The sequence below is a fragment of the Aspergillus piperis genome, assembly GCF_003184755.1.
Source record: "Aspergillus piperis CBS 112811 unplaced genomic scaffold BO85scaffold_20, whole genome shotgun sequence".
NCBI classification, from domain to species: domain Eukaryota; kingdom Fungi; phylum Ascomycota; class Eurotiomycetes; order Eurotiales; family Aspergillaceae; genus Aspergillus; species Aspergillus piperis.
This window is the reverse complement of record NW_020291610.1, coordinates 307051-330357: the sequence shown is the minus strand read 5'-3', so window position 1 is coordinate 330357 and position 23307 is coordinate 307051. Positions and strand designations below refer to the sequence as shown.

Genomic DNA, 23307 nt, shown 5'->3' with positions numbered 1-23307 from the left:
TTCCGTTTATACAAAGAATTGCCCCTTGCATGGAGACCCGTGGAACAACAGCGGCCAAGAGCCACGGGGAATCGAGCAAGAGCCACGCACCGGCGGCTCGTCCCCGCCGCCCGCCTTGGTTCCTTCCATCCATTAATAACTACTCAATAACTACTACTAGTAGATAGTGAGTTGATTACCCTTGCAACCTCCCCAGGGCAAGGAACCATCCGCCAAGATGGGAAAGTTGGATCCTGATCTCCAAGAGTTCCTGCATCCCCTCCGTATAGATCACGACACACTCTATGACCTCTCCCATCGTCTGTCACACACATATCGGGAGCTGGCTGCCAGCTCATCGGAGCAGTTCTTCCCCACCGCCATCACCCGGTTGCCCACCGGCCATGAAACCGGTCGCTATCTGGCTGTCTACCTCGGCCTCTCCTATCTCCGGGTCGCCTTCATTGACCTGCTGGGACATCAGCCAGTCGGAAGGCAACCTCATGTAAGACGAACCCTGGAGAAGGCATGGCCCATCGAAGAGCGGCTCCGACGTGACCAAGCCCAGTCCTTATTCGCCTGGATTGGTGACTGCATTGCCGAAGTCATCGCGGATGATCTCGCCAACTCTAAAGGCGATCCGCCACAGGAGCTCATCATGGGAATTTCTTTCTGTTTTCCCACTAAGTTCGTTTCCTGCCGATTTAATTTGCGTGGTATGGGGTTAACTGATCGCAGGCAAAAGTTCCTCAATGAGGCCATTCTTATGCCCACAGGCAAGGGGTTCGCCTTGAGCTCTTCCCTGAATCTCCACCAAGCCTTGCTGGATGGATATGAATGTCACACCCGGCGGTCTGTTCAGGACTCAGGTGACATGCCCACTAAGCGTCGCAAGACTTACTGTCTACCGAAGTTGAAGGTCACGGTCATGACCAATGATACGGTCGCTACATTAGCCTCTTTGGCATACTCGATAAGGGCCCTTCCCAATACTCGAGTTGTCATGGGGCTCATCGTCGGCGCCGGCTGTAACTCTGCTATTCCCATGAAACTTACTGACCTACAGGAATCGAAAGTGGCCCATATCCGAGAAAAGCAGCCAGAAGCGGATGAAACCGTCGTTTCGACTGAATGGACCCTCCACGGAGCAACCGGACCTTTGGAGAAGCTCGGTATCGTAACCAAGTGGGATGCTGAACTGGAAGAACATTCCAACCGTCCCGGCTTCCAGCCACTGGAGTATATGGTTGGTGGCCGTTACATTGGCGAGCTCGTCCGCATAATCTCTTATGATTGGTTTCACGGAGTCAAGAAGATCCCAAAGTTTTCATTGCCAGAGAAATTGGTCGAAAGGAACTCACTATCTACAGAATTTCTGTCGCTTGTGGTGGCTTCGAGCTCTTCAAACGAACATCTGGCTGTGGCACTGTCAAACCACCTCCCGTCACCATCCTCGAGTGACTGGATGTGGACCCCCGACTTCGCTGGACATATTCAAATAATCGCTGCGGCAGTCCAGGAGAGATCATCTGCCTTGGTTGCTGCAGCGACGGTTGGTCTTTTAGCATGCACTGGCGAGGTAAATTTGAAGAGCACAGCACAGTTAGAAACGGATGATGAAAATCCCAAACCAGGCAAATTGAGAAGCACTCAGAACGATACAGTGTCAGATTGCAAAGCAGTGATACCCGGTTGGCAAAAAGGGCCAGAAGAGCTGGTTGTGGCCGTGTCTGGTGGTGTGATCCAGCACTACCCTCACTACAAGGACCGAATTCAGCGACATATTGACCGCTTGATTCTCAGTGCTGGACCACAGGGTGAAGGGAAGAGTGTCTTCCTTCGCGAGGCCAGCGATGGTGGAATAGTTGGAGTGGGCGTTCTGGCTGGTACTGCGGCCGGAGAAATCCAGGAAATAATTGGCTCGTCCTTGGAATCAGAGCGCATTTAGGTGGAATCACCATTCGAAGGCCACCCGAGAACAATATGAAATATAATTATTGATACTTTCGACCAATATGGAGTGTTTACAGCCTATACATATTTATATTGGGGCGAATGAGGCTTTTTTCTACCTTGCACTCCGATATTCTGTTCTAATCACCTGCGATACAAAGTGTGTGGCCTTTTCATAATGTGCGTGTGAAAGATAGTTATTGACACTGGCAGTAGCACCTAAAAGGCCGCCTGCAGAAGGTATTCCTTCGTTTCAGTCAGCTGACTGCAGCAGAAATTTGGCTTCAGCGAAGCCAGCTCCTCCATTTTATAGTTCCCTGTCGCAACGGCCACGACTGAGCAACCAGCTTGCTTCGCACATTCCACATCGAGGGGCGTGTCTCCAACAACTAGAACATCTTTTGCGCGTATATGAGAGCCAAAGCGGACCTGCAATCTGGAGAGGGAATCTTGAAACAATGATAGTCGATTATGGTGGCTGTCCCCAAATGAAGAGATGTCAAGGTCGAATATACTGGTGTCAATTCCCGCCCCACGGAGTTTCAGCAAGGCGTTTGGACGAGAATTGCCAGTGATCAGGCCCAACTGGAACCTCGGTTGCCTGGAGCTCTCATCCTCCCTAATCAACCAGCTGAGCATTTCCTGTGCGCCGGGGCATATCACCGATGGAAGACCCTTGGACAAAGAACGCTCCAGATACTGTGGGTGGAGTTTGAGGAATTCCTCTACTACCCGATCCTTCCTGGCTACTTGGTGATAATCCAGGATGTCGTGCAGTAGGCCAAGATCGGTTCGTCCGTGCAAGTTGACCGGGGTATTTGCATGATTGATGTCCTTTCCCACGATGTCACTCACACAGGAATAATATGCATCAATGCTGAGTGCCTCTGACCGACAGAGTGTGCCGTCGATGTCAAACAATATTACCTTCTCACCAGGTGGGGAGAAGGGCCTGACAAGGACTCGTAACAACTCCCGTGAACCAGTGAAGGAGGCTCGCCCATGCAGGTACCGGTGGTTATCTAGCACATAACCCTGACCGGGTCGCAGGGACACAAAATAGGCATGCTGATAGATGATATCCTGCAGCTTGGCGAAGCCAACAACCATAGATGCCGACATCTGGATGCCGTCATCGAACCGGAAACGAAAGATTCCCGTCTCTCTGTCGACCATGGCCCGTGGCACGAACGTTCCATCGTCAGCACGGAAGCTGGTATGCTTTGAATTAGTGAACAGGTTGTACAGATCCTCATCATGTTGCCTGAGAGCGTTGAGTACATTCTGGCCGTCAACCAGCAATGACTCGCCCCCGGATTCTGATTGGGAGCGAAGAGTTGACATCAAAATGCGCGGGGGTTCGTCCCATCCGCTGCGATCGGTATGGAAGAATAGCTCTGTGATCAGTACGTCAGTCTACGACCTGCTAAACTAATCTCGTTCTATGGACAAACCTTCAGAGCTGTATCCCTTTCCCACCAAGTCTGATGCAAATCGAATTCGACTTACACCACTGCCGGGTGTTTCCTCATTCCGCGGTCTCACGACTTGTCCCAGTTGGTGAGCAAGACCTACCAAGGCCTCTTCCTCACACCCCTCCACAAATGCTATACCATTATTGAAGACAGAGGCACGGATGGACTCGATGTCAGATGGGTCATAGAAGGTTGGGACTGGAATGGCACGTCAACTAGATGGTAAGAATTTCAGTGAAAGACAAACATACCATTCGCACCCAGACCGCACTTTTTGATATCCATGGCTATAATCCGTTCAGAGACTCTTTTCTCTCTGCTTTGAGGGTTCCTACAAACTGCTCGGTAGTGAAGGAACCAAGGCCCTTAAATACTTGGAGCTTTCAGCTCGGCGATCCTCATGCATTCACTGGCTTTACGAATTTCGCCGTCGTCAACACTGGAATCCCCTTGGTCCTTCACTGGCGAGACCATCTAGCTGTGGTTTTCATTAGCGAAAAATTAGCCGACGGCAAGTGTTGCGTCAAATCCCGGTCAGTACACTTGTCCATACGAGGTAAACATTATGTCTGGGCATCAGCTCGCGCGTGCGGATGACCTATAAAACTGTTTCCCGTTCAGGGCGCTATATTGCGACAATGCAACATTGCATATTCGGCTTGCGTACCCTGGTCGCCGCTAGTTACATCGTGGACTACCCGGTGCGCCAATGTCTTCCTCGCGTTCCTACATGAGGCGGCGATCCCGATACAATTACGTCGATAAACCCCTGCGTTTGGTGGTCTTTACTGACCGAGATGAGTAAGACCTGCTATTGAAGGTATAGTTCTAGTCAATCAGATGCGTGTTACCAGAACGGGTACGCAACGTCCTGGATTACGAGGCTCGTGGGTCGCACCCGCTTATTTCGCCTGTGACAATTGCATTTCAAGTCGCATGTACGCAAGGAGACTGGCCCTGAAGACTCGCGAGGCCGGCTCGGTGCCCAGCGATAGGTGTGACTGTGCACAGGGTTGGCCCATATGGCGAGCAGTGATCAGCATAAGCGCTAGAGGCAGCATGTGAGTGAATGTAACCTCAACTTAGATTCAATTCGAGTCATTCCTAGGGATGATTGGTGGCTGGGCTGCACTACCTCCCCGCCTTTGGTGTCTCGGGCTGAAGCTGCAATCTAAATCCAACGGTGATCCCACCTCACTGAGGCCCTGATCTGACCGCTCGGGGTCGATCATGCTGCGCACAACATGCATATATTGCTGCACTATCCTATCAGAGTCACTCTCAATTACCGGGGTATTATTCCAGACCGCAAATGACTGTCCTCGCAACTCCGACGCCGGCGACCATTCCGTGTTGTCTGAGAGCAACTTACGCGATGCTACCTTAGAGAGGGGGTAAATGAAGCCCATGCAAAAAGGAGGTCGCTTCAAATCGTCTTCTTCCTCAGTCAAAACATCTATTTCCGTCTCGCTCTCTTTCAACCGCACCAGTCTCATCCGATGGTTTCGCCCAAGGGGAAGGTTTTCCTCATTGCTGGCCATGTCGCCCTGGCCGGGCTCTTGTATGGCCTGGACACAGGTCTGTTCACTTCCCTCACGCCATGGCCCCGAAACTCACACTTCCAGGTTCGATTGGTCCGGTCACGCAAATGCCTCAATTTGAATCCTCTATTGGCCGATTATCGTCTACTCAGCAGGGTGTTTACGTCGCTTGTATCCTCCTTTCGTCATCCGCATCCTCTCTGGCGAGTGGCCATGTCTCGGACCGCATCTCGAGAAAGTACGGAATTCTCATCGGCAGTCTGCTCTCACTGGCAGGAACCATAATATCCGCCTGCTCGCCTAATTTCGCTAGCCTGATCGTGGCCCGCCTGATTACCGGGGTCGGCATGGGCCAAGCCATTTCCGTCACCACCGTGTACCTGGTGGAGATAGCCCCTGCAGATGTGCGGGGCGTGGTGGCTTGCTCACTTCAGCTCTACGTGGTTTTTGGCATTATGGCGGGGTACTTTATCACCTATGGGACACAGTATCTCAGTGGCAGCATGTCATGGAGGGTGCCGTTTATTATCCAGGCCATCATGGCTGCGGTGCTGTCGGTTGTGATGCTTCTGCTTCCATTCTCGCCTCGGTGGCTGGTGCAGGTCGGCCGCAACGAAGATGCACGTCAAGTTTTGCGTGAACTGCGCCCTGAATCTACGGTGGACGACGAGCTACGGGAGATTCAGGACAGTCTGCAGTCTGACCAGCGGCGACCGACCGCTAGTATGGCGGAGATCTTTGGTCGGAAGTACATTGGTCGTACATCCCTTGGAGTGTTTCTTATGACTTTTCAGCAATTGACAGGGGTAATTTCAGCTTCGTCCCGCTTCGCTCCCAATGCCCTCATGGTTCTCGACCGGGCCTCCTGGACACTGGACTAACTCACTGCAGATCGACGTTGTCCTATACTATGCACCTATCCTCTTTCAACAAGCGGGTTTTACGTCCACCAAGGCCTCCTTCCTGTCATCTGGCATCATCGGTATTGTGATGTTGGTCTTCACCATCCCCGCCCAGATCTGGGTAGACCGATGGGGGCGCCGCAAGCCCTTGATCACCGGGGGATCAGCAATGTCCATCTGTTTCATCATTATTGGAGCACTGTACGCCCGTTACGGTCACACAACCCACGATGCTGTCACCCTCGAATCTCACTCTGCTCAATGGGCCGTGGTGGTGCTAATATTCATCTTTGTGGCAAACTTTTCCTGGTCGTGGGCTGTGGTGAGTACTGTTCTTCGAGTTGCACAAATTGATTTATTGATGTGGTTCTCTTTAGGTCGGCAAGATCTACGCCTCAGAGATCATTCCCACTCGACTTCGGGCAAAGGTATGTGCGGTAGAGCTGCTTGCTAATTGGATTGTTAACTTTATCGTTACTCTTACTGCTCCGTTGTTCCTGCATCGCTCTCCGTCAGGCCCGTATTTCCTGTATGGGTTCTCGACGCTTGTGGCGGTGGCGGTATGTGTGCTGATGCCGGAGACGAAGGGGAAGAGTTTGGAGAGTATTGAGGAGTTGTTTGAGAAGGGGGAGGATAACGAAGCAGCATAGCCCGTGATATCCAAGGTTGCCGGTCGTGCCGTGATGGATGCATGTCTTAATGAAGCTGCCGATTAGAAAAGCATAATTAATAGCGCTGCGACCTTACTGGTGGTTTATATTCTGCCAAAAATATTGATATGTTATATTCACATCGCTAATTGGGGCTTACAGTGGGTGAATCTTGAAATAAGCTACATCTTACACTTAATGATAGATAGATACATGACCACTTGTCAGCCCGGGGTGGTGTCTGCCCCGTTCTAGGGCTATCAATACCATATACTACTACCCAGACTCAGAGCCTCATGACTAGCTGACCTCCTCTAATTATCTACATCATGTCCTATCATCGCAAATAGCACATCATTAACACATGTATCCACCCGTATCATCATCTGGACAGTCGTCCCCAGCAGGACAGCACAATCCTATGGTAAGCAAATATGCATGAGAAAAAAATATGATTTGGACTAATCTCGGCTAGTATAGTAGTGTCTAACATCTAAAGGACCCTCTTGCCCCCTTCTACCCCGACTCATCTTGTCGCTTTTGCCTCTTATTCATGCGTCTTGTAAAGGCTTGAATAGCGGCTGAAATGCTTGGTGAGGTTGACATCGAAGAATCCGAAGGATCTGAGCACCTCGTTGCCGAAACCCTTGTCAGAAGGAGTTATAGTATGTCCATGCGGACTGGAAAGCAGAGCGGTGCGGGAGGGGTGTAGTAAAAGTTGAGGAACAGATTTGGGTTTGGGGTGTGGTAGTTGTTATGTAAGGACTTGTTGTATGGGGTTTAGAGGGGGTTGAATAGGGGTGTTGTTGGTTGCTGGTGCTGGTGTTTTTGGGGGGCAACTGGTGTGTGGTTGTATAGCGCTGGGGGCTTGGGAGGATCGTTTGTAAGAGAACGGGAGGGATATTGTTCGACTGGAGCCGGAATACGGAAGCCACTTTTAGGACATTTGGCTCCGGTCGAACAGGGCTTCTGATATCATTATCATGGATCAACTGGCTCTGGTTGAACAGGGGTCTTGTGGCTCCCTTGCCCGCAGTGGGACTCTACATCTGCTTCTCCCGTCACCAACGACATCAGGAACGACACCAACTAAGCAGCGAGAGTCGGATCAAAACGCTTCAGATTCAAATATACACAGAGTAAAAATGACTAGACATGGACAACAGCTAACAGTCCAGTTTAGAGTTTGTTCATACGCTGAGTTTGGCAGCAAAAACAAAAGCACATCCATCTATCTATCAGTCATTCGCCTTAGAAGCTCTTTCCCATGAACTTTCTCTTGGCGAAGCTCAGCCACCACTATACTTTTGTCAGCCTAGATCCCTCCATGATTGCAGGGTATGGATACATACCTTGGAAGGCCCAACACCACCGGGGTATAACCGCGCATGCAGCCGCATCGCAATTTCCTGCCTGACTTGCGAGAGGTACCTATTGCAAACCAATCAGCACTGTCTAACACATCGGCTCCGGTCGAAATGGGCTGCTTGATATTTAACATACTGTCTCAATGTCTCCGCATCCTGGCGATCGCGGGGCGCCTCAAACGCCTGGTTCAGAGGGAAGGACACGTCACCGGGAATAGCAAAGTGGTCGAGCGCAGCGTTGATCAACGCCTGCAAATGATACCCATTAGCACTTCACAGTCACATCATTTATCACCACCATCAATCCCCCACAACCCCGCACAACCAGGGCAAGCAAAGCATACCTTCTCAGCCTCGCGCATCACCATACCGGGCTTCACCTTCCCCAAGCATTCACTGATGAACAGGGTGCCGTAGATGAGCATGCGATCGGCGGGCCCATTGATCTCGAAGTTACGGAACAGGACATTTGCGCGGAACAGGGAGAGGATCTCGTCGACGCAGTCGTAGGATTCGCTGTCGGCGGGCACATCGGTGGTGTCGGCGGTGGGCGGGAGCGGGGGGAGGGTGTATGCGGGGCCGCGGGTGCGAGTGCGGAGGGGGAGGATGGGGAAATTTCCTATCAATGGGTGATTAGTTGGGTTGATGAGAGAGTGGTGGATTGTAGTGGATGGTGTAGGTAGCTCTCGCTGTATGGGGGGGTAGCTAGGTGGGTGTATGGCGGGGAGGGGAGTGCGGCCGTACCTATTACGGGGACATCCCGATCCTCGAGGAAGATGGAGTGGTATGCCTGATATTGGATTAGTCAATTTATCGGGGGGTTATATCTCGGAATGGGTAGAGGAAAAGGAATAGTACCGGCATTGTGAGGTGCAGGGAAATATAATGGGTGGTGGTGGTCCTTAGAGCCGGTCTAAGGAAGGGAAATAGGTAGATACAATAGGGAGAGGGACGGAGGTGCATGTCATCACCCGTGCCAGTCCAGGAGCTGCCGCTGTCCTGCTCCTGGGCGGGGAGATTTTCCGGCCCGAGCCTCTTTACGCGCTACGCGTCTCTCGTGATTTCCGAATAGTTACAATTTCACCAGATTCCCCTCTCTTTTTATATGATTGGAGCTCTGCATTATTATTTAGAGATCGAGTGCATCGCTCCTCTGAAACACACATCATGTCCGACTACAAAGATTCAATGGACGTGGACGTCCCATCCAAGAATGCTATCCAATTCAGCTCCGACAACACAAATGGCAAGGCAAAGCGAGTAGCAGCTGATCTGCCTGTTGAAGCTCAAGATAACCTCCCCTGGTATATTCCCTCTCTTTGTATAGGCAGTATGATAATCTCTAACGGAAGACTATAGGGTAGAGAAATACCGTCCCAACACCCTAGAAGATGTGTCCGGCCACCAAGACATTCTCGCAACAATCAACAAATTCGTCGAAGCAAACGTACACCCCCCTAATCCCCAATTCATTCCCTCAATGATATCCCTAATCTCACAAGTCTAACACCTTAACAGCGCCTCCCCCATCTCCTCCTCTACGGTCCCCCCGGAACCGGCAAAACATCCACCATTTTAGCCCTCGCGCGCCGAATCTACGGCGCAAAGAACATGCGCCAAATGGTCCTGGAACTCAACGCCAGTGACGACCGCGGTATCGATGTCGTCCGCGAACAAATCAAGACCTTTGCCAGCACAAAACAAATCTTCTCCATGGCACCTTCATCCTCCACATCCGCCTCCACCTCCTCCAACCTCGCCTCCTACAAACTCATCATCCTCGACGAAGCCGACGCCATGACGGCCACCGCACAAATGGCCCTCCGTCGCATCATGGAAAAATACACCGCCAACACGCGCTTCTGCATCATCGCCAATTACACACACAAGCTCTCCCCGGCGCTCTTGTCCCGATGTACGCGGTTCCGCTTCAGTCCGTTGAAAGAGGCGGATATCCGTGTATTAGTGGACCTTGTGATTGAGAAGGAAGAGGTGAATATTCAGCCGGAGGCGGTGGATAGTCTGGTTCGTCTGAGTAAGGGTGATATGCGACGGGCGTTGAATGTCCTGCAGGCTTGTTTTGCCAGTAGTATACCGTTGCCGATGAAGAATGCGCCCAAGGATCAGGATCAGGATCAGGATGCGAAGGGGAGGCCCGAGGCTGAGGTCATTACGAATGAGACGATTTATGATTGTATTGCGGCGCCTCATCCGTCTGATATTGAGGAGATTATGACGACGTTGTTGGCTACGAGTGATGTTACGTCCTGTTTGAGTACCATTAATACCCTCAAGGCGAATAAGGGCTTGGCGTTGGCGGATATTCTCGCGGCGTTGGGCGATCAGTTGCAGAGGTTGGAAGTGCCCGCGCAGACGAGAGTTACGTGGTTGGAAGGGTTGGCGGAGATTGAGTGGAGGTTGGCTGGGGGTGGGTCGGAGACGATGCAGACTGGTGGGTTGGTGGGTGTGGTGAGGAATGGGTGTGAGTTGATGGGGAAATAGATTTCTACGAAAGAAGATTATAATGTCATGATATCGGATATTTACTATACCAGACAGTCGGTTGAGCTGTCGGATGGATGTCTTCCTCATCGTTTCTGGATTCATTATCTCATGTTGTAGTTGTGCACATGGTATACTTTTGAAGCCAATTGTCGGCTATGTTACAGTTAGGGTAATTGAATCTAGGATAGGTCACGACGTCATCTCCACATCCCCGCTGCCCGTCTGCGTCTCAGTCGGTGTCTCCGTCTCCTTGGTCACCTTTCTTCTCTTCCGGCCTGAATTTCCGGCCGCCTCAATGATCTGCTGCGTCGGGATGACCCGGATGCCGTGGAAGATGTACCCTTCTGCACCACCACGTCCCGACATCAACGGATGTGTCCGTCCAGGCAGGACCTGCCAGACGCGTACTCGGGAGGTTTGCAGCGTCGGTGCAAGCAGCATGGTAGGGTCGACTGTGTATTCCTCCTCCAGTGCGGGGTGCATCTTGCCAGACTCATCCTGGCCGTCGGCCTGTTGCTGTTCTTGTAGCTCACGCTTCCGGGCGATGTAGGCGTTCTTGCGCGCTGTCGAGTACAAGTCCATTACCTCTGTCAAGGGTTCAATGGTAGGCGAGTAGATAGTGATCGGTGCTGAGCCTCCCACCAATGGGACAGTGTGCTTCAGGATACTCGTCGGGCTCATGAGGGAAGCGATAATGAGGCCGTCAAAACCGCCGGCCCGGGCTTCGTCGACTACCCTGCGAACGCGCATCCACCGCCCGCGCTTGCGGTGGTAGGCGCTACGCTTGCTGGCCTTGTACGTGGCAAGCTCCTCTTCGGGTACTACCGACGGTTCCTCGGAGTAGATGTTGTCCGCGTTAGGGTCGAGCAGCTGCATGAAGGAGACGGTCTTGAGGTTTGTGTAGAGGGGATGTGTGTCGCTCGGACTATCTTGTTCGTAGCCGAAGTATTTCAGAAGACTTAGGTTGGGCTGTTTGTTGGCGTGGAGAAGGGTGATGGTATTTCCTGAAGCGGACATCTGTGGTCGACGGGGTGGGCGATGTGTGGTGGTCGTCGTGGTTTGCTCCTCTCCCTCTTGGGCGTTCTCTGCCTCTTCAGCTTCTACTGCGGCAGGCCGCTCAATAGCATCCTGTTGTTCTTGGTCGTTCTCGCCATCGTGAGGGTACAAGATTCCCATTCTTTCAGCCAAAGCTGCGACGACTAAACCACCCGTATCATCGACAACCAGATAGCGACCATTCGGTTTCGAGGTGACAGTCTCGTCAAAAGAGGTGCTACCACCGTGATGCACATTTCCCCAACACCCAATGAGGCCGATCAGTTCGTCGCGCAGTTCCATAGTCCGCGCTGCATCCTTGTCCTCAAGCATGTAGTTCGTCAGGAGACTGACATCCAGAGGAATCACTGTGAACCGCTTCATGTACTTCTTCTCCTTCCGTAGCTTATACTTGGCCAGTGAGAATGCTGTCTTTTGATCCAAGGCCTGATGCGACTCGAGCAGCTTCGCGATGATTTCCCTGCCCGCTCCGGTACTTTCCTTCTTCAGCGCCAGAATCTCCTCTAGTGTTAGTTTTTGCGTTGACCGGTCGTCGATGGTTTCGCGGTTCGACCGCACCGGCGTGCCATCTTCATTGACCTCTACATCATCGCCGTCGCCTTCGCCCTCGGTAATGAGGGATTCCGCGTGAAGCTCTGCCGCCGATACGATGCGAAGGTAGGTGCTATCAGCTTGTCCGGGGGTCTCGTGGATCTCGAACGTCAGGTAGAAGGGACGGCCAATGATTTGGTTGGCGGGGAAAGCACCGTATTTTCCTAGAGAGATTTGCCTATCCAACGTACTTAGCACTGTGCAATTATTTAGGGGCTGGCAAGTCGCGCGCATACGTATTGGGAACGACCTTCTGGATCCTCGTCGCCTCGGAGGGGAGCTTGAAGGCGATGAATTGATTTGGTCGCACGTAGGAATGCATGATGCCGGGGATGCTTCAAGTGATATGTAATAGAATAAGGATCAGCGCATTCTATGCAAAGAAGAAGAGGTCAATTCAAGCGACCTGAGCCAATAACCCCACCAAAGTCGCAGCTTCTAATTGCAATTGAATTCCGTTACTTTTTTCTGCGATAGCGCACGGACCCTCCACCACTGCGATAATGCACGGCTTATGTAATGAGTATAGCAGCGGATCATCGTTCCTCCCCAGTTCCGTGACTATACGTCATTTATAAGTGGCGGTGCACAATACGCGGAGAGTGTGGCGGTGCCAGCGGGGCGTAACCATACGATACAGTAATCGCAGGCAGCCACATTGCGAATCCCCGCACCAAATAGCGGTAACAGCGGTAACGGGAGAACAGGCAGGGGTCCACCGCCAATCCCGAGCATCGATCGCAATCCATCCATTCATTCCGTCAGGGAATCCGGGTGCCTGTGACCCTCGACGGTCATTCCCGCCATTGTTGTTGACTTCGCGTGCCTTTCCTCCCTCAATTTTCACTTTTCATCTTCTTTTTGTTGCCTAGGGTCGACCGTTTATCCCCTGCAAAAGGCATGGCTGTGGCTGCTGCTTTCCTTCTCGCGTATACTGGCTAATCTTGATCTCCTCGTCTTTGCCGGAGCCACTGCCTGGTTACGTATACATCCCCGAGAGCTCCCAACCACGTCTGCGGCACTCTGGCGCCCATTCGTGCGTCAGACTGTCAAACTAGGCAATCTCACCTGTCATCAGAGGAAGCCTGTCGATCTAACTCTTCTGACTGGCTCCTTGACCGCACTTTATTGGCCCCAAGCTTGTCCAACCCTCTTGTGATTCCCCCGTGAGCTCGGTAACCCCGGGCCTCGTACACTAAGAGTCCGCCTCATGGTCTTGCGAAAACGAGCTCCGCCACGCCTCAACAGCCTTCCTCAAGGGAATGACCGTACAGGGTCCCGTTTCACCAACTCCAAACTCTCTCCGACTTCCAAGTCTCTCTCATCCTCGTCGCCAAAACGCCTGACACGCCCGCGACGGGCCCAAAGCTCTCCCCAACCTCATCGGGTTGTTTCTCAGGAATCGGTTTTTTCTCCTGACCTCAATACCTCACCAGCTTTTGACCTCATGCCGTTGGAACAGGCGCAGAGGTCGCCAATCCGGAATTCGGCCGGGGACGGGTCGAATCCGTGGGCGGACGAGCTCACTGCGCGGTTCGGTTTAGATCACCAGGGTTCGGTTGGATCTCCCCAACAGATAGCTAGTAGTCCTTCGCAAGGTATGGGGATGGTGAACGGAAACCCATCAGACCAAGTTCCGTCTACCTCTTTTCCTGGTGCTCAAGAGAGAGGTGCTGCGGAATGGCGATCTGACAGAGAGTACACGGGACAAACACCGGTGCAGCTGCAGTCGAACAACCCTTTCCTGAAACCGAAGTCGCCTGAACCAAATCCATGGCAAGACCGCAATTCTCACACCTCATTTGGAGAATCGTCTCTGTCTCAGGACGGGGCCAGTGGACATCTCGGACAAGGTATGCACTGTCCACCTATTGTCAATCTAGCAGCCTAGACTGACCCACTTAGATGAAGGATACATCCCGATGACAGCGCGCTTATCGCTCTTTGATCAGCCGGAGGACGAGACTCCCTGGGTTGGCGAACACTCCACTGCGATGCAACCCCCCGCATCTTCGCAACCGTACGAATACCACGACCAGGGTCAATTATATACTGGCCAAGAAACTGGCATAATATATGGAACATCGAATGTGCCGGCTGCGCCTTATGCAAGTCAACAAACGTATCTTCAGCCGACCTCACAGCTACATGACGAGGGCAGGGAATCCCCGGCGAGGAGTATGAGTACTCCGGCGACTATATCCAGCAATACCACCGGGTCGTCTCACGTCTTGATTGAACTGGATGAAGCCCCTATTCCACCACCCAAAACAGATACTCCAACTGAAGCGCCCCAAAGCTACAACCTCAGTTCGCCAGACGGCCCACGGGAAGAGACCTTGCGACACAACCCTAGTGACGCTCCACCATTGCCCGATCGCTCGAAAGGCCCCGGTGCAGTCTATACTCATTCAGCATTCAGTGGACCAATATCGGAAGCCGAAGCCAAGCGACAGCAAGAACAGCGGTCAGAGACCTATTCGATCAGACACGTGAATTGGGCTGATAGCACCGGCAAGTTACGCGAATCGCCTATTCTTGTACAGAATAAGAATGGACCGTGTCCTCTTCTGGCACTGGTAAATGCTCTTGTACTACGTTCCACAATTCACGACTCGCAACCGCCGATTGTGAGAGCTTTGCAAACTCGGGAACAAATCTCATTAGGGCTGTTGATCGAGGCACTCTTTGATGAATTAACGACACGGCTGGGACCCGATGACGAGTTTCCGGACATTGAAGCTCTTAGTCGGTTTTTGACTATGCTGCATACCGGCATGAACGTCAATCCCCGGCTCACCTTGGTAAGTAGTTCGTACACGTGGAAATTGATGCAGCATCTAATGATTGCAGGAATCTAATGATGCGCTGGGTACTTTCCTTGAGACCGAAGATATCCGTCTCTATGGAACATTTGGAGTCCCTTTGGTTCACGGTTGGGTTGCAGCTCCGTCTACGGAAGCAGATGCCGCATTGGCCCGCGTGGGTCAGTATCACGAAGATATTCAGTTGCTCCCTTTTCGAAAGCAAGATTTGGAAGACCGCGTTATGCGAGGCAACGCATTGACGCCGGAGGAAGAACTCGTCATGAGTGATATTCAGACCATCCAAAAGTTCACAGAGTTCGAAAACGCGACTCAATTGAGCACTTTCGGCTTGAAGCATCTAGCGACGACCTTGCAGCCTGGGTCATTCTCGATTCTATTCCGCAACGATCATTTCTCAACGCTGTACAAACATCCTCAACTCGATCAGCTCTTTACCTTGGTCACCGATGCTGGTTATTCCAGTCACGCTGAGGTCGTATGGGAGAGTCTGGTCGATGTCAATGGTTCACAAGCTGGTTTCTTTTCCGGGGACTTTCGCCCTGTTAGCCATGACGCACCTCCGCCTTCCGACCCATCGGGCCCAAGAACATCGAGCAATACTGGCCTGGCTCCGGCGCCACAGGAACAGCGTAACAGCGCCATGACTCCCCAGGAACAGGCTGATGCAGACTACGCTTACGCGCTCGCGCTGCAGTACCAGGAGGAGCAGCGAGCCAATGCCACTCCCAATAGGGATTCAACCAACAGAAACCCTTCCCAGCGAGCGTCGGTCTCTCACCCGCCATCAGCCGGACTAGCACCCGGGGCAGCATACACTCGCAACCGTTCATCAAGCGCTGTAAACCCCAGCAGTGCTTCTTACGCCACAGTTGCATCTGGAAACCGCTCGTCGAGGCAGAGTCAACGTCCTGCCCGGTACTCCCAGTCCAATATACCAACCGTCCGACCGACGGATGACGACGATGTGCCTCCGCCCTCATATGAGCAGGCCGCGAGGAGCCCAGTATACCCGTCACCCCAGCGAAGCCCCAACTTCACGGACTCTCCTAATGCGTCTCAGTACCAAAGAAACCAACAGGGGAGACGCCCTCCAGGTGTGCCTCTCACCACCGGACCCTCGGACCGCATGAGGGACCGACCCAAAGACTGCATCGTGATGTGAGCTTGCATTGCGAGGTTAAACAGTCTGCCCGTACTTTCGGGTCTCAAATGATGTACATGACTTTATGTATTTTATGTAACCGCCTAGCAGCCAGGCGAGGTTTAATGTCTTATCATGCCCTACTACGACGACGATCATTAACGAGCGCGACATGAGGCCACTACGGCCAGCGGGATTTATCTGGTATTGGTTGTCTTTCTATTCCGGTAGATATATATCTGAGCAAATGGTACTTATTATTATGAATAATACATTTGTTCGATACATGACATCTTCCTATATTTCAGATAATATGTATATTCAGTAAAAACAACCAGTAGTAGCTTTCAGGTCAAAGCCCGGATAAAACCATTAATATTTTCAAGTCATTGCATACTAGCAGTATCTACATACTACCATGCAACAACCGACATGATCACCAACACCCAATCATGTTATTCCCAGTTTGACTCAACAAGTACATCACTTGAACACACTACAACCGACAATCCCACCTCGCCCTTGGCGTCTAACTCAACAGCTAAGTAGTAGACATCCAGACATCATCACCTCGAAGAAAATCGCGTCGATATACTAAAATTTGCTAGTAGTATATATTTATAGTATATTTAAATCAACGTTTCAACAACACCTCTCCACTAACCCCAACGAGCGATGAGTATTACTATTTTTTTCCATTCGAATGAATCCCAATTCCTGCATCACAGATTGAGTAAACACAAAAATTGAAACACAGTACTTAGCATGTAGTATTGTACTCATGCAAATCAACTAAATATAGAATAATAACGGAATCTCCGCTTAGCAACGGCAGTGGAACCAACACAGTTGTTCATACTTCTTTTTTCGGTCTATTCTACTCCGTAAATATGAAGGCAATCGGTCATGTCTCAGCGGAGGATCGAAGAATCGAAGCTCCTGCAAGGGATGGGGGCCATATTATAAGCTTTGGGGGAGGGTGGAGCATGGTTTAAGTTTGGGGGCTGGGATATGGGGTGATGGGTAAGATGGGTGAGTTGTCAGTGCGCGATACCCGAAAGTATATAAGTAATAGCGGGCAGCTTGAGATTTGGCTCATCCTAGATTATACAAGTAAAATACACAATGAATAGTTTAGGGGTGTTGTTTATTCATTAAAATTATTCGGTTTTATAGATAGATAGATAGATAGTAGGTTAGATACATGTCACAATCTTGTGGCTAAGTCAATTCAGCATTAAATCGTTAGTCATAGAGGAGAGTAGGCTAATAAAGAATCTTCAGTTCCCACAGCGGCAGTTTGGGGTCATATTTATCCCAGACAATTCTGTTTTTCTCGTTCAGATGAGCTCCCTCGTCTGTGATAGGGATGCACGGATCCGTATCCAGCACTTCCTGTTGGCTGAATCCCCATTTATCCCGCGGGATCCAGAGAGTCGGAGTGCGTGCGGTAATGCACGGCTCGTAGTAGGCCTTGTTTCTTTCTTCCTCTGTGTATCGGATTTCCACGTGGTCACGGGGAACCTTTCCACGCAGTGCAGCGTAGTCGCGATAGAGATTTGGGTGGAACCATTTCCAGGCCGCTTCCCATTTTCCTACTTTGCGGGGATTCAAGGCATCTGCTTCCGCTTTGGATAGTTGCGATTCTTCTTCGACGTCGAGGTTTGCTGGGAGGAAAGAGTATAACGGTTCCAACGCATCGTTGAGCGATATATGAGCCAGGATGGTGAGGATGAGAAACAGGGCCATGATCACGAGTGGTCCGACGGCTCCTTTGATGGCAAAGAGTCCGATCAGGCAGATGTCTGCAAGGTAGATGCCAGTCAAGAGGTGTTGTAGTGCGCGCGGGTAAACGAGGCCTCTGGTATCGATGCGGAGATCGTAGACGAACAAGAAGTTGTACCGATATGCTTGATATACGAGGTAGAGTCCGACGAAGGCGAATCCCAGAATTAACGGAGCGATACACGAGTAGGTGATTGCTATGAAGAACAAGTTAGAATCAAGAAAAAACATGAAGGCAAATTGAACGTACCAATCACACCCATGTTTGTGAAAACAGGAAACACATTGCCCCATCCTACACCACTCAGGGCCGCCCATCGCTGGTATAGTCGTCGAGGGGTGCGGTCGAAGAACGTCGTAATGAATTTGAAGACGACAGCCCCTGCAACTTGTACGACCGCCATGGAGCTCATGGTCAGGCCCTGAAGAAGAAAGTAGGAAATATAGAAATTGGTCGCTTTTGGTAGGTTCTCGGCCAGAAGATCCTTGGCCGATAAAGGGTCTTTGATGATCTGAGCAGTCGCAGCAGATGCCGCCGAAGTCAATGTAGTGACAAGGAAGACTTGCACAACTTGGAAACAGAAGTGTGCACTCTGAGTAAAGAGTTCCACACGCGACGTCGAAGGTACACCGGAAACTCTGGCGCAGGCTGTGTAGCGATTAGAAGCTGCGGGTCATGAACTAAAGGGGGAAATCATACCTCTACAAATGATCGGAACCAGAGACATCAACATAGCGAGCGCAGCGGAAGGAAGTAGACCAGAGATGAGACCTAGGATGACCGATGGGAGCTTGTTGATGAAACCTAGGAACGGAATCATGCTAGTGAGATAAGTGATGTTCGAGATCGTTCCCACCATGGCGGATGGGATAGACCAGAAAATAACGAGGGCAGCAAGGCCACCCTGTACCAAGAAACGGCGTGCGATCCGTTGCCACCAGCTCAGGTTCAAAGCTGACCAGACAACCTCGTTGGGCGAGATACCAATGAAACGAGGCGTCATGTGAAGTGGCTGGTGATGGGATACGGTCTGTAGAGCAACTTGCGCGTCCTTTTGTGTGGCAAATTCGATGAAGACGGCAGAAAGATTCTTCATTTCGCCATTTCGGTGCTTTTTCTGAAGAATAGAGATCTCCTCGATGACCTTTGCCAGCTCAGCGCGTAACCAACGAATTGTATCGACCTTTTTGCCGAGCAGTTTAACACGATGAGTTGGTCTCTTAATACCATGATATGTTGTGGAAGTGTTTGATTGACACTCTTCGCAGCTATCTGAATCCAGGCATGGCTTAGATAGGGCGATCCCCTTTTTGATGGCTTTCAGCCGAGCCGAATTTGCTGCTCGAATCAATTTCGTCTCAGCATGCTCTAGTTTATAGGCTAGCTTTGCCCTCTCCATGACCTTCTTGTCCAGGTCCTTGCACTCGGAAGTGATCCAAATCCGGTTGATATTGTCTCCAAAGACTTGACGCAGCGTCTTTTCATTTTTATACTCGTCCGGTACTGACATGAATAGGACCGTTCTTGAAGAGATACGCTCCGCATAAGCCGGGGAGTTAAAGTATGCTTGGCGTAGGTTCGCATAGAAGATGCTCTCGCGAGTTACCACGAAGAACACGAAGGCTTCAACACAAAACATTAGTTAGTAGTGCCCAACCGATGTAGTGGAGGGTTCTCTCACTGAAATAGACAATTGCTATAATTGTGTGTGCATAGTAACGCTGCGAGTTTGTCACATTGCTGAAACTTAGAGCGTCCAGTTGGGTGTTCCCTGCGCCACCAGTGGCATTAATGGGAAGCAAAATTGGCCAGGTTATAACGCAACCCGTGAAGCATGTGGCAGAAAGCACGCGTAGAAATCGGAGAAAAAGATACCCGTCCATGGAGGAATGCCGGAGGACCTGGGCATCGGAGATCTTCAAGAATTGGCCGAACCAATTGATAAACCCCGAAGGTAGTCGTGGGGCTCGCTCACTATGCGCATCTTAGCAACATTCCTGGTGGAGTAGATAGGATAATGATAAACATACTGCTGGTGCCAACATGGCAGGTGAGTTCTCGGTGCGTACCATCGCAGCTGGGTTCGCCGGCAGATCAAGAAGAGGCCGAACCAGAACGCAGCGATCACCAACGCTGGGATCAGTGTGGTCAGAAACGCAGAAAGGGAAGTCGAGTCCCCTCCAAGGCCAAGATCGGACATGGCATCGGACGTCGTCGAGGACGCATTTCCTCGTGATGAACCGACATTAGGGTCATCGGGATTCTGGACCGACCTAGGGTTAACAACTTGCACGAGATGAGGTATCGAGTCTGCTACATACGAGGAGATCCCGTGTAAACAGGACCTTGAGAGCTGCTGGGTAGGCCATGGTGGTTGTCTGTAAACTCAGACGGCCTTCGTCTGGCCACTCCTAGTGAAAAGCAGGCAAGGGCGTCCGATTAAGGGCGGCGGCATAGATAAGTAATATAGCTAGCCCTACTCCGTACAGATCCTGTTTAGTCTGGGAAAAAGCCCCTGCCTCCACACAGTCGCGGATTCCATGGTGTGTAAATCACGAGCAAGAAACCTGTCGGACCTGTCACTCTAAGGTGTCAAGTGAAAACTACTACTGGTCCGGACAAGCTGAAGCATGCACTAGTGCTGTCTGACAGGACTGTCATTGGACGACCAAGAAATCCAAATGTTTGGAATGTGCGAGTGTTTATCGTGGATTTTAATCAGCCATCACCAATCATGGTTCGCTTATGCGCCCTGCCCTCGGCGAGGACCACTGTACAGAAGTACTAAATTGCAATTCCGGGCACTTAACAATTAAGCGACTAACCGACTGTAGATTTTGATCCACTTGCCGTCGGGCACGGTGCGTGGACGGCGCTGGAACGCGGACGCAATCAATCTGGGTTATGGAGCAGTTACACACAGCATGTCGACCGGAAGCCAGGGGTCGAGAAATTTCACTTGCGAACCAGATCAAGCGCTCGGCCGGGACCCATGGAGGCATGGACACTGGACAACCCAAAAGTGCAAGTCGAGGCCAATGATAGTTTGCAAACACCCCCTATTGCGGAACGCGCATGAGATCGGCTGCAGGAAGGCTACCACAGTCGCTAATCTTCACTAGTGCCCATAGGCTTGAGGGCAGGCTACCCAATAGACGATGGGTCCCGCCGATCAGCGATATCACAGCTCCGTCTCGCCCTCAAGCCTCCGCAAGGGATGACTAGGCTCCTTTCCTATTCAGCCAAAGGTCTCGGCCGGACAGCGGAGTGCCACGTTGAAGTTGCACTGAGACATGCAGTAGATTTTCATATCAGATATTGAAACAGTAAAAGCCACTTCCATCTGGGGAAGAGAACGAACGTATCCTGTTCCTGGCGCACCATCGCATTCGGAGGACAGCTTGTGGACAAAAAGACCGAGAGAGCTCCCGGGAATCCGCCGAGCGCCCTAAGAATTGCTAACCATGGATCATCTTAGTGCCATCTGCATGACCAGATCTTCCCCTCACCCAACACCACTATCAGTAATCAGTATGCTTCGTAGTCCCGGTGCTATTGAGGTGTTAGCCCCGGCGTATGCCAAATCATTTCCAGTCCCACTGCATGAAACCAACGTCAGTTGAGCCGTCCTGCTGTCAAATGTCAAGTTCTGCACTGACTGGCTAATGCACAGATGCCGTGTTCAAACTCTGGTTCACCGTGCGATTAGACTGGGTACTGCCGCATGGTTGACCGACAAAGGTCATGCCTTGTAACCCCATAAAAGCATAGTCTCCCCGCAGGATTCTAGCTACTGTTTGTCTGCGGTGGCTGGCGCAGGATCCCTGCACGGAGCAGGGAGACTGGAGACATAGAGAGCAACTCCCTAGCTGGCCATCCAAGCTGACAGTCATCTTCCACCTATTCCGTACTGTCCTTCCGATCGTCCACTGTCGATCATAGCCCTGCGGGGCAATAGATACTCAGCTCTGTGTCCCCGTTGAATAACGGAACACTTTATCAGTAATATTTTGCGGAAAAATTTAGGTACACATGGCCGGGAATGAGGGGATGTAGGATAACTGGAAGGAGAGGGAAACAAGGGGAAGTTGGAAGTTGGCCCAAACGGGCATCGGGGAGGAGGTGCCTTCACGCGTCGGGGATCCGGTGACTTGACTTTGTCAAACAACCCTAACACACAAAGAGTAACACTCTTTAGGACTGCAGCTCGACCAAGACAGACACGCACAATGCCTTGTTCATTTACATACACAGCAATGGATAATTCTTATGGCTATCGATCACCCCGAGTCCCTTTTCGAACAGAAAACTCTTACGCTGCAGCGCTATCCATCTATACAATACTGGACTAGAAGAAACCCAGCACAATTACAGGTAGGTTCAATACCGTGGAAATAGCTCGGTTTGTCAGTACTACCTACACGAAGTATTATTATTTCTTGCCAGGCTGCGACATTTTTCTCGACGCTAGTTGCACTGAATTCCTCCGATGCCCGCGGAATGCACGTTCATTTACGGGATTTGATCGACCCATTAAGGCCATCGGACTTGCAACACGGGACGTTCCTTAGGGAGAGTAACTGGTTGGGTGATGCGCTCGGTTTCAAAAAAGCAATAAGAATCAATTGCATCATTACAGATGCGGCTTCTTGAGCAGCCTAAATTCGTGCATACACGAAGGTCTGGCCTCTCAGACAACTCTGTACGCGCGCTTTGCAGATTTCCTACGCGTCGTACTTCCTCTTCGATGGTTTCACAGAATGTTCCCAACATAGAGGTATCCGCTGGTGTTACAGCATGAAGTCCACACCAACCGTCTCTTTCCACGCGGTATTGAGGAGGTATCCCTTGCGTGCGCCAGCACAGCAGAGCCAGGTGTGGTTGGGAGTAACTATGCTAAGCTTTCGGTGGCTTAATGGCTTGAGCTGATACCGCTGTGTAGTCAGAGACATGTTCACCACAAGTTACCCTCATCGGAGTGTATATGCCGACAGCCCCGCACGATGCCAGCTGAACTTTCGTCAAACTGTCATGCCAGTGGTCTAGAAGGTTCATCGAGTCTGTGATAGCATTTACTCCGCAACCTGAGTCTTCTCTGCAGCCCGAATGGGTTTACACCAGCTCACTAAGTACCTATATCCCATCTCTATTCAACCGTCCACCAAAGCCTATCTCGTCGGATGCCAAAGAGAATACCCTCTTCGTATGTAGACGAGACCAAATGGGCAAGCAGGTCGCAATACAAGCTGCAGGACAGGGGCAGTCAGCAATGAAACCCAAGTCACTAGGAGCATGGACCGGTGATGTCTGGTTGCATCACATTGCAGTTAACAACGAGGCCACATTAACGGCTTTTTTGACATCATTGCCCCTTCGCACCCGGTTCAAGCAAGAAGACTGTTCCACGCCGCAAGAAGCATCTGCTAAGGCATATAGCCTGACCACGATAGCTGGGCCCTTGCGGGTGTAGCCTTAGTCCTCGCTGCCACGAGTGGTTATGTAATTCTCACCATTATGTCCCACAACAAAGCCG

At 51.3% G+C, this 23307-nt stretch overlaps 8 protein-coding genes across 8 annotated transcripts; 4 read left to right on the top strand and 4 right to left on the bottom strand.

The window, feature by feature from the left end:
- Positions 1 to 217: 217 nt before the first annotated feature.
- On the top strand, positions 218 to 1927 carry BO85DRAFT_379485 (hexokinase family protein; the record flags this gene model as incomplete). The annotated part of the gene is made up of 2 exons (XM_025656341.1): positions 218 to 666; positions 718 to 1927. The coding sequence occupies 2 exons, from the start codon at positions 218 to 220 to the stop codon at positions 1925 to 1927; spliced, it is 1659 nt and encodes a 552-aa protein (XP_025512090.1).
- Positions 1928 to 2151: 224 nt separating this feature from the next.
- On the bottom strand, positions 2152 to 3692 carry BO85DRAFT_441639 (Clavaminate synthase-like protein; the record flags this gene model as incomplete). Its single annotated transcript, XM_025658812.1, has 3 exons — positions 2152 to 3329; positions 3387 to 3605; positions 3659 to 3692. 3 exons carry the CDS (start codon positions 3690 to 3692, stop codon positions 2152 to 2154), a joined length of 1431 nt encoding a protein of 476 aa, XP_025512089.1.
- Positions 3693 to 4906: 1214 nt separating this feature from the next.
- Positions 4907 to 6500, top strand: BO85DRAFT_379523 (sugar porter family MFS transporter; the record flags this gene model as incomplete). Its single annotated transcript, XM_025656345.1, has 4 exons — positions 4907 to 4985; positions 5033 to 5754; positions 5840 to 6172; positions 6228 to 6500. 4 exons carry the CDS (start codon positions 4907 to 4909, stop codon positions 6498 to 6500), a joined length of 1407 nt encoding a protein of 468 aa, XP_025512088.1.
- A 944-nt stretch (positions 6501 to 7444) lies between these two features.
- Positions 7445 to 8766, bottom strand: BO85DRAFT_404350 (actin-related protein 2/3 complex subunit 3). Its single transcript, XM_025657268.1, has 6 exons — positions 8726 to 8766; positions 8612 to 8657; positions 8212 to 8486; positions 8004 to 8116; positions 7853 to 7931; positions 7445 to 7799 (listed from the first exon to the last, which is right to left on the bottom strand). Exons 1-6 carry the CDS (start codon positions 8729 to 8731, stop codon positions 7752 to 7754), a joined length of 567 nt encoding a protein of 188 aa, XP_025512087.1. The 5' UTR covers positions 8732 to 8766; the 3' UTR covers positions 7445 to 7751.
- A 178-nt stretch (positions 8767 to 8944) lies between these two features.
- Positions 8945 to 10639, top strand: BO85DRAFT_523012 (replication factor C subunit 3). Its single transcript, XM_025665310.1, has 3 exons — positions 8945 to 9171; positions 9227 to 9314; positions 9386 to 10639. Exons 1-3 carry the CDS (start codon positions 9035 to 9037, stop codon positions 10367 to 10369), a joined length of 1209 nt encoding a protein of 402 aa, XP_025512086.1. The 5' UTR covers positions 8945 to 9034; the 3' UTR covers positions 10370 to 10639.
- Positions 10451 to 12477, bottom strand: trm6 (tRNA 1-methyladenosine methyltransferase subunit GCD10). The gene is made up of 2 exons (XM_025657267.1): positions 12256 to 12477; positions 10451 to 12197 (listed from the first exon to the last, which is right to left on the bottom strand). Exons 1-2 carry the CDS (start codon positions 12339 to 12341, stop codon positions 10562 to 10564), a joined length of 1722 nt encoding a protein of 573 aa, XP_025512085.1. The 5' UTR covers positions 12342 to 12477; the 3' UTR covers positions 10451 to 10561.
- A 327-nt stretch (positions 12478 to 12804) lies between these two features.
- Positions 12805 to 16277, top strand: BO85DRAFT_427960 (MINDY family deubiquitinase). The gene is made up of 3 exons (XM_025658186.1): positions 12805 to 13872; positions 13925 to 14823; positions 14873 to 16277. The coding sequence occupies exons 1-3, from the start codon at positions 13230 to 13232 to the stop codon at positions 16007 to 16009; spliced, it is 2679 nt and encodes an 892-aa protein (XP_025512084.1). The 5' UTR covers positions 12805 to 13229; the 3' UTR covers positions 16010 to 16277.
- A 977-nt stretch (positions 16278 to 17254) lies between these two features.
- On the bottom strand, positions 17255 to 20143 carry BO85DRAFT_462393 (putative DUF221 domain protein; the record flags this gene model as incomplete). The annotated part of the gene is made up of 6 exons (XM_025661845.1): positions 17255 to 17970; positions 18024 to 18422; positions 18474 to 19397; positions 19456 to 19748; positions 19844 to 20037; positions 20096 to 20143. 6 exons carry the CDS (start codon positions 20141 to 20143, stop codon positions 17255 to 17257), a joined length of 2574 nt encoding a protein of 857 aa, XP_025512083.1.
- Between the last annotated feature and the right edge of the window lie 3164 nt (positions 20144 to 23307).

Excerpts from the sequence above, each read along its gene's own strand:
- BO85DRAFT_523012 (XM_025665310.1), top strand. The coding sequence starts at position 9,035 with ATGTCCGACTACAAAGATTCAATGGACGTGGACGTCCCATCCAAGAAT. Across the intron at positions 9,172-9,226 it reads GCTCAAGATAACCTCCCCTG|GGTAGAGAAATACCGTCCCA; the intron begins GTATATTCCCTC and ends GGAAGACTATAG. Across the intron at positions 9,315-9,385 it reads ACAAATTCGTCGAAGCAAAC|CGCCTCCCCCATCTCCTCCT; the intron begins GTACACCCCCCT and ends ACACCTTAACAG.
- BO85DRAFT_427960 (XM_025658186.1), top strand. The coding sequence starts at position 13,230 with ATGGTCTTGCGAAAACGAGCTCCGCCACGCCTCAACAGCCTTCCTCAA. Across the intron at positions 13,873-13,924 it reads CAGTGGACATCTCGGACAAG|ATGAAGGATACATCCCGATG; the intron begins GTATGCACTGTC and ends TGACCCACTTAG. Across the intron at positions 14,824-14,872 it reads TCAATCCCCGGCTCACCTTG|GAATCTAATGATGCGCTGGG; the intron begins GTAAGTAGTTCG and ends TAATGATTGCAG.
- BO85DRAFT_404350 (XM_025657268.1), bottom strand. Across the intron at positions 7,932-8,003 it reads GATGCGGAGACATTGAGACA|GTACCTCTCGCAAGTCAGGC; the intron begins GTATGTTAAATA and ends GGTTTGCAATAG. Across the intron at positions 7,800-7,852 it reads GTGGTGTTGGGCCTTCCAAG|TGGTGGCTGAGCTTCGCCAA; the intron begins GTATGTATCCAT and ends ACAAAAGTATAG.
- trm6 (XM_025657267.1), bottom strand. The coding sequence starts at position 12,341 with ATGCATTCCTACGTGCGACCAAATCAATTCATCGCCTTCAAGCTCCCC. Across the intron at positions 12,198-12,255 it reads CAGAAGGTCGTTCCCAATAC|GCAAATCTCTCTAGGAAAAT; the intron begins GTATGCGCGCGA and ends TACGTTGGATAG.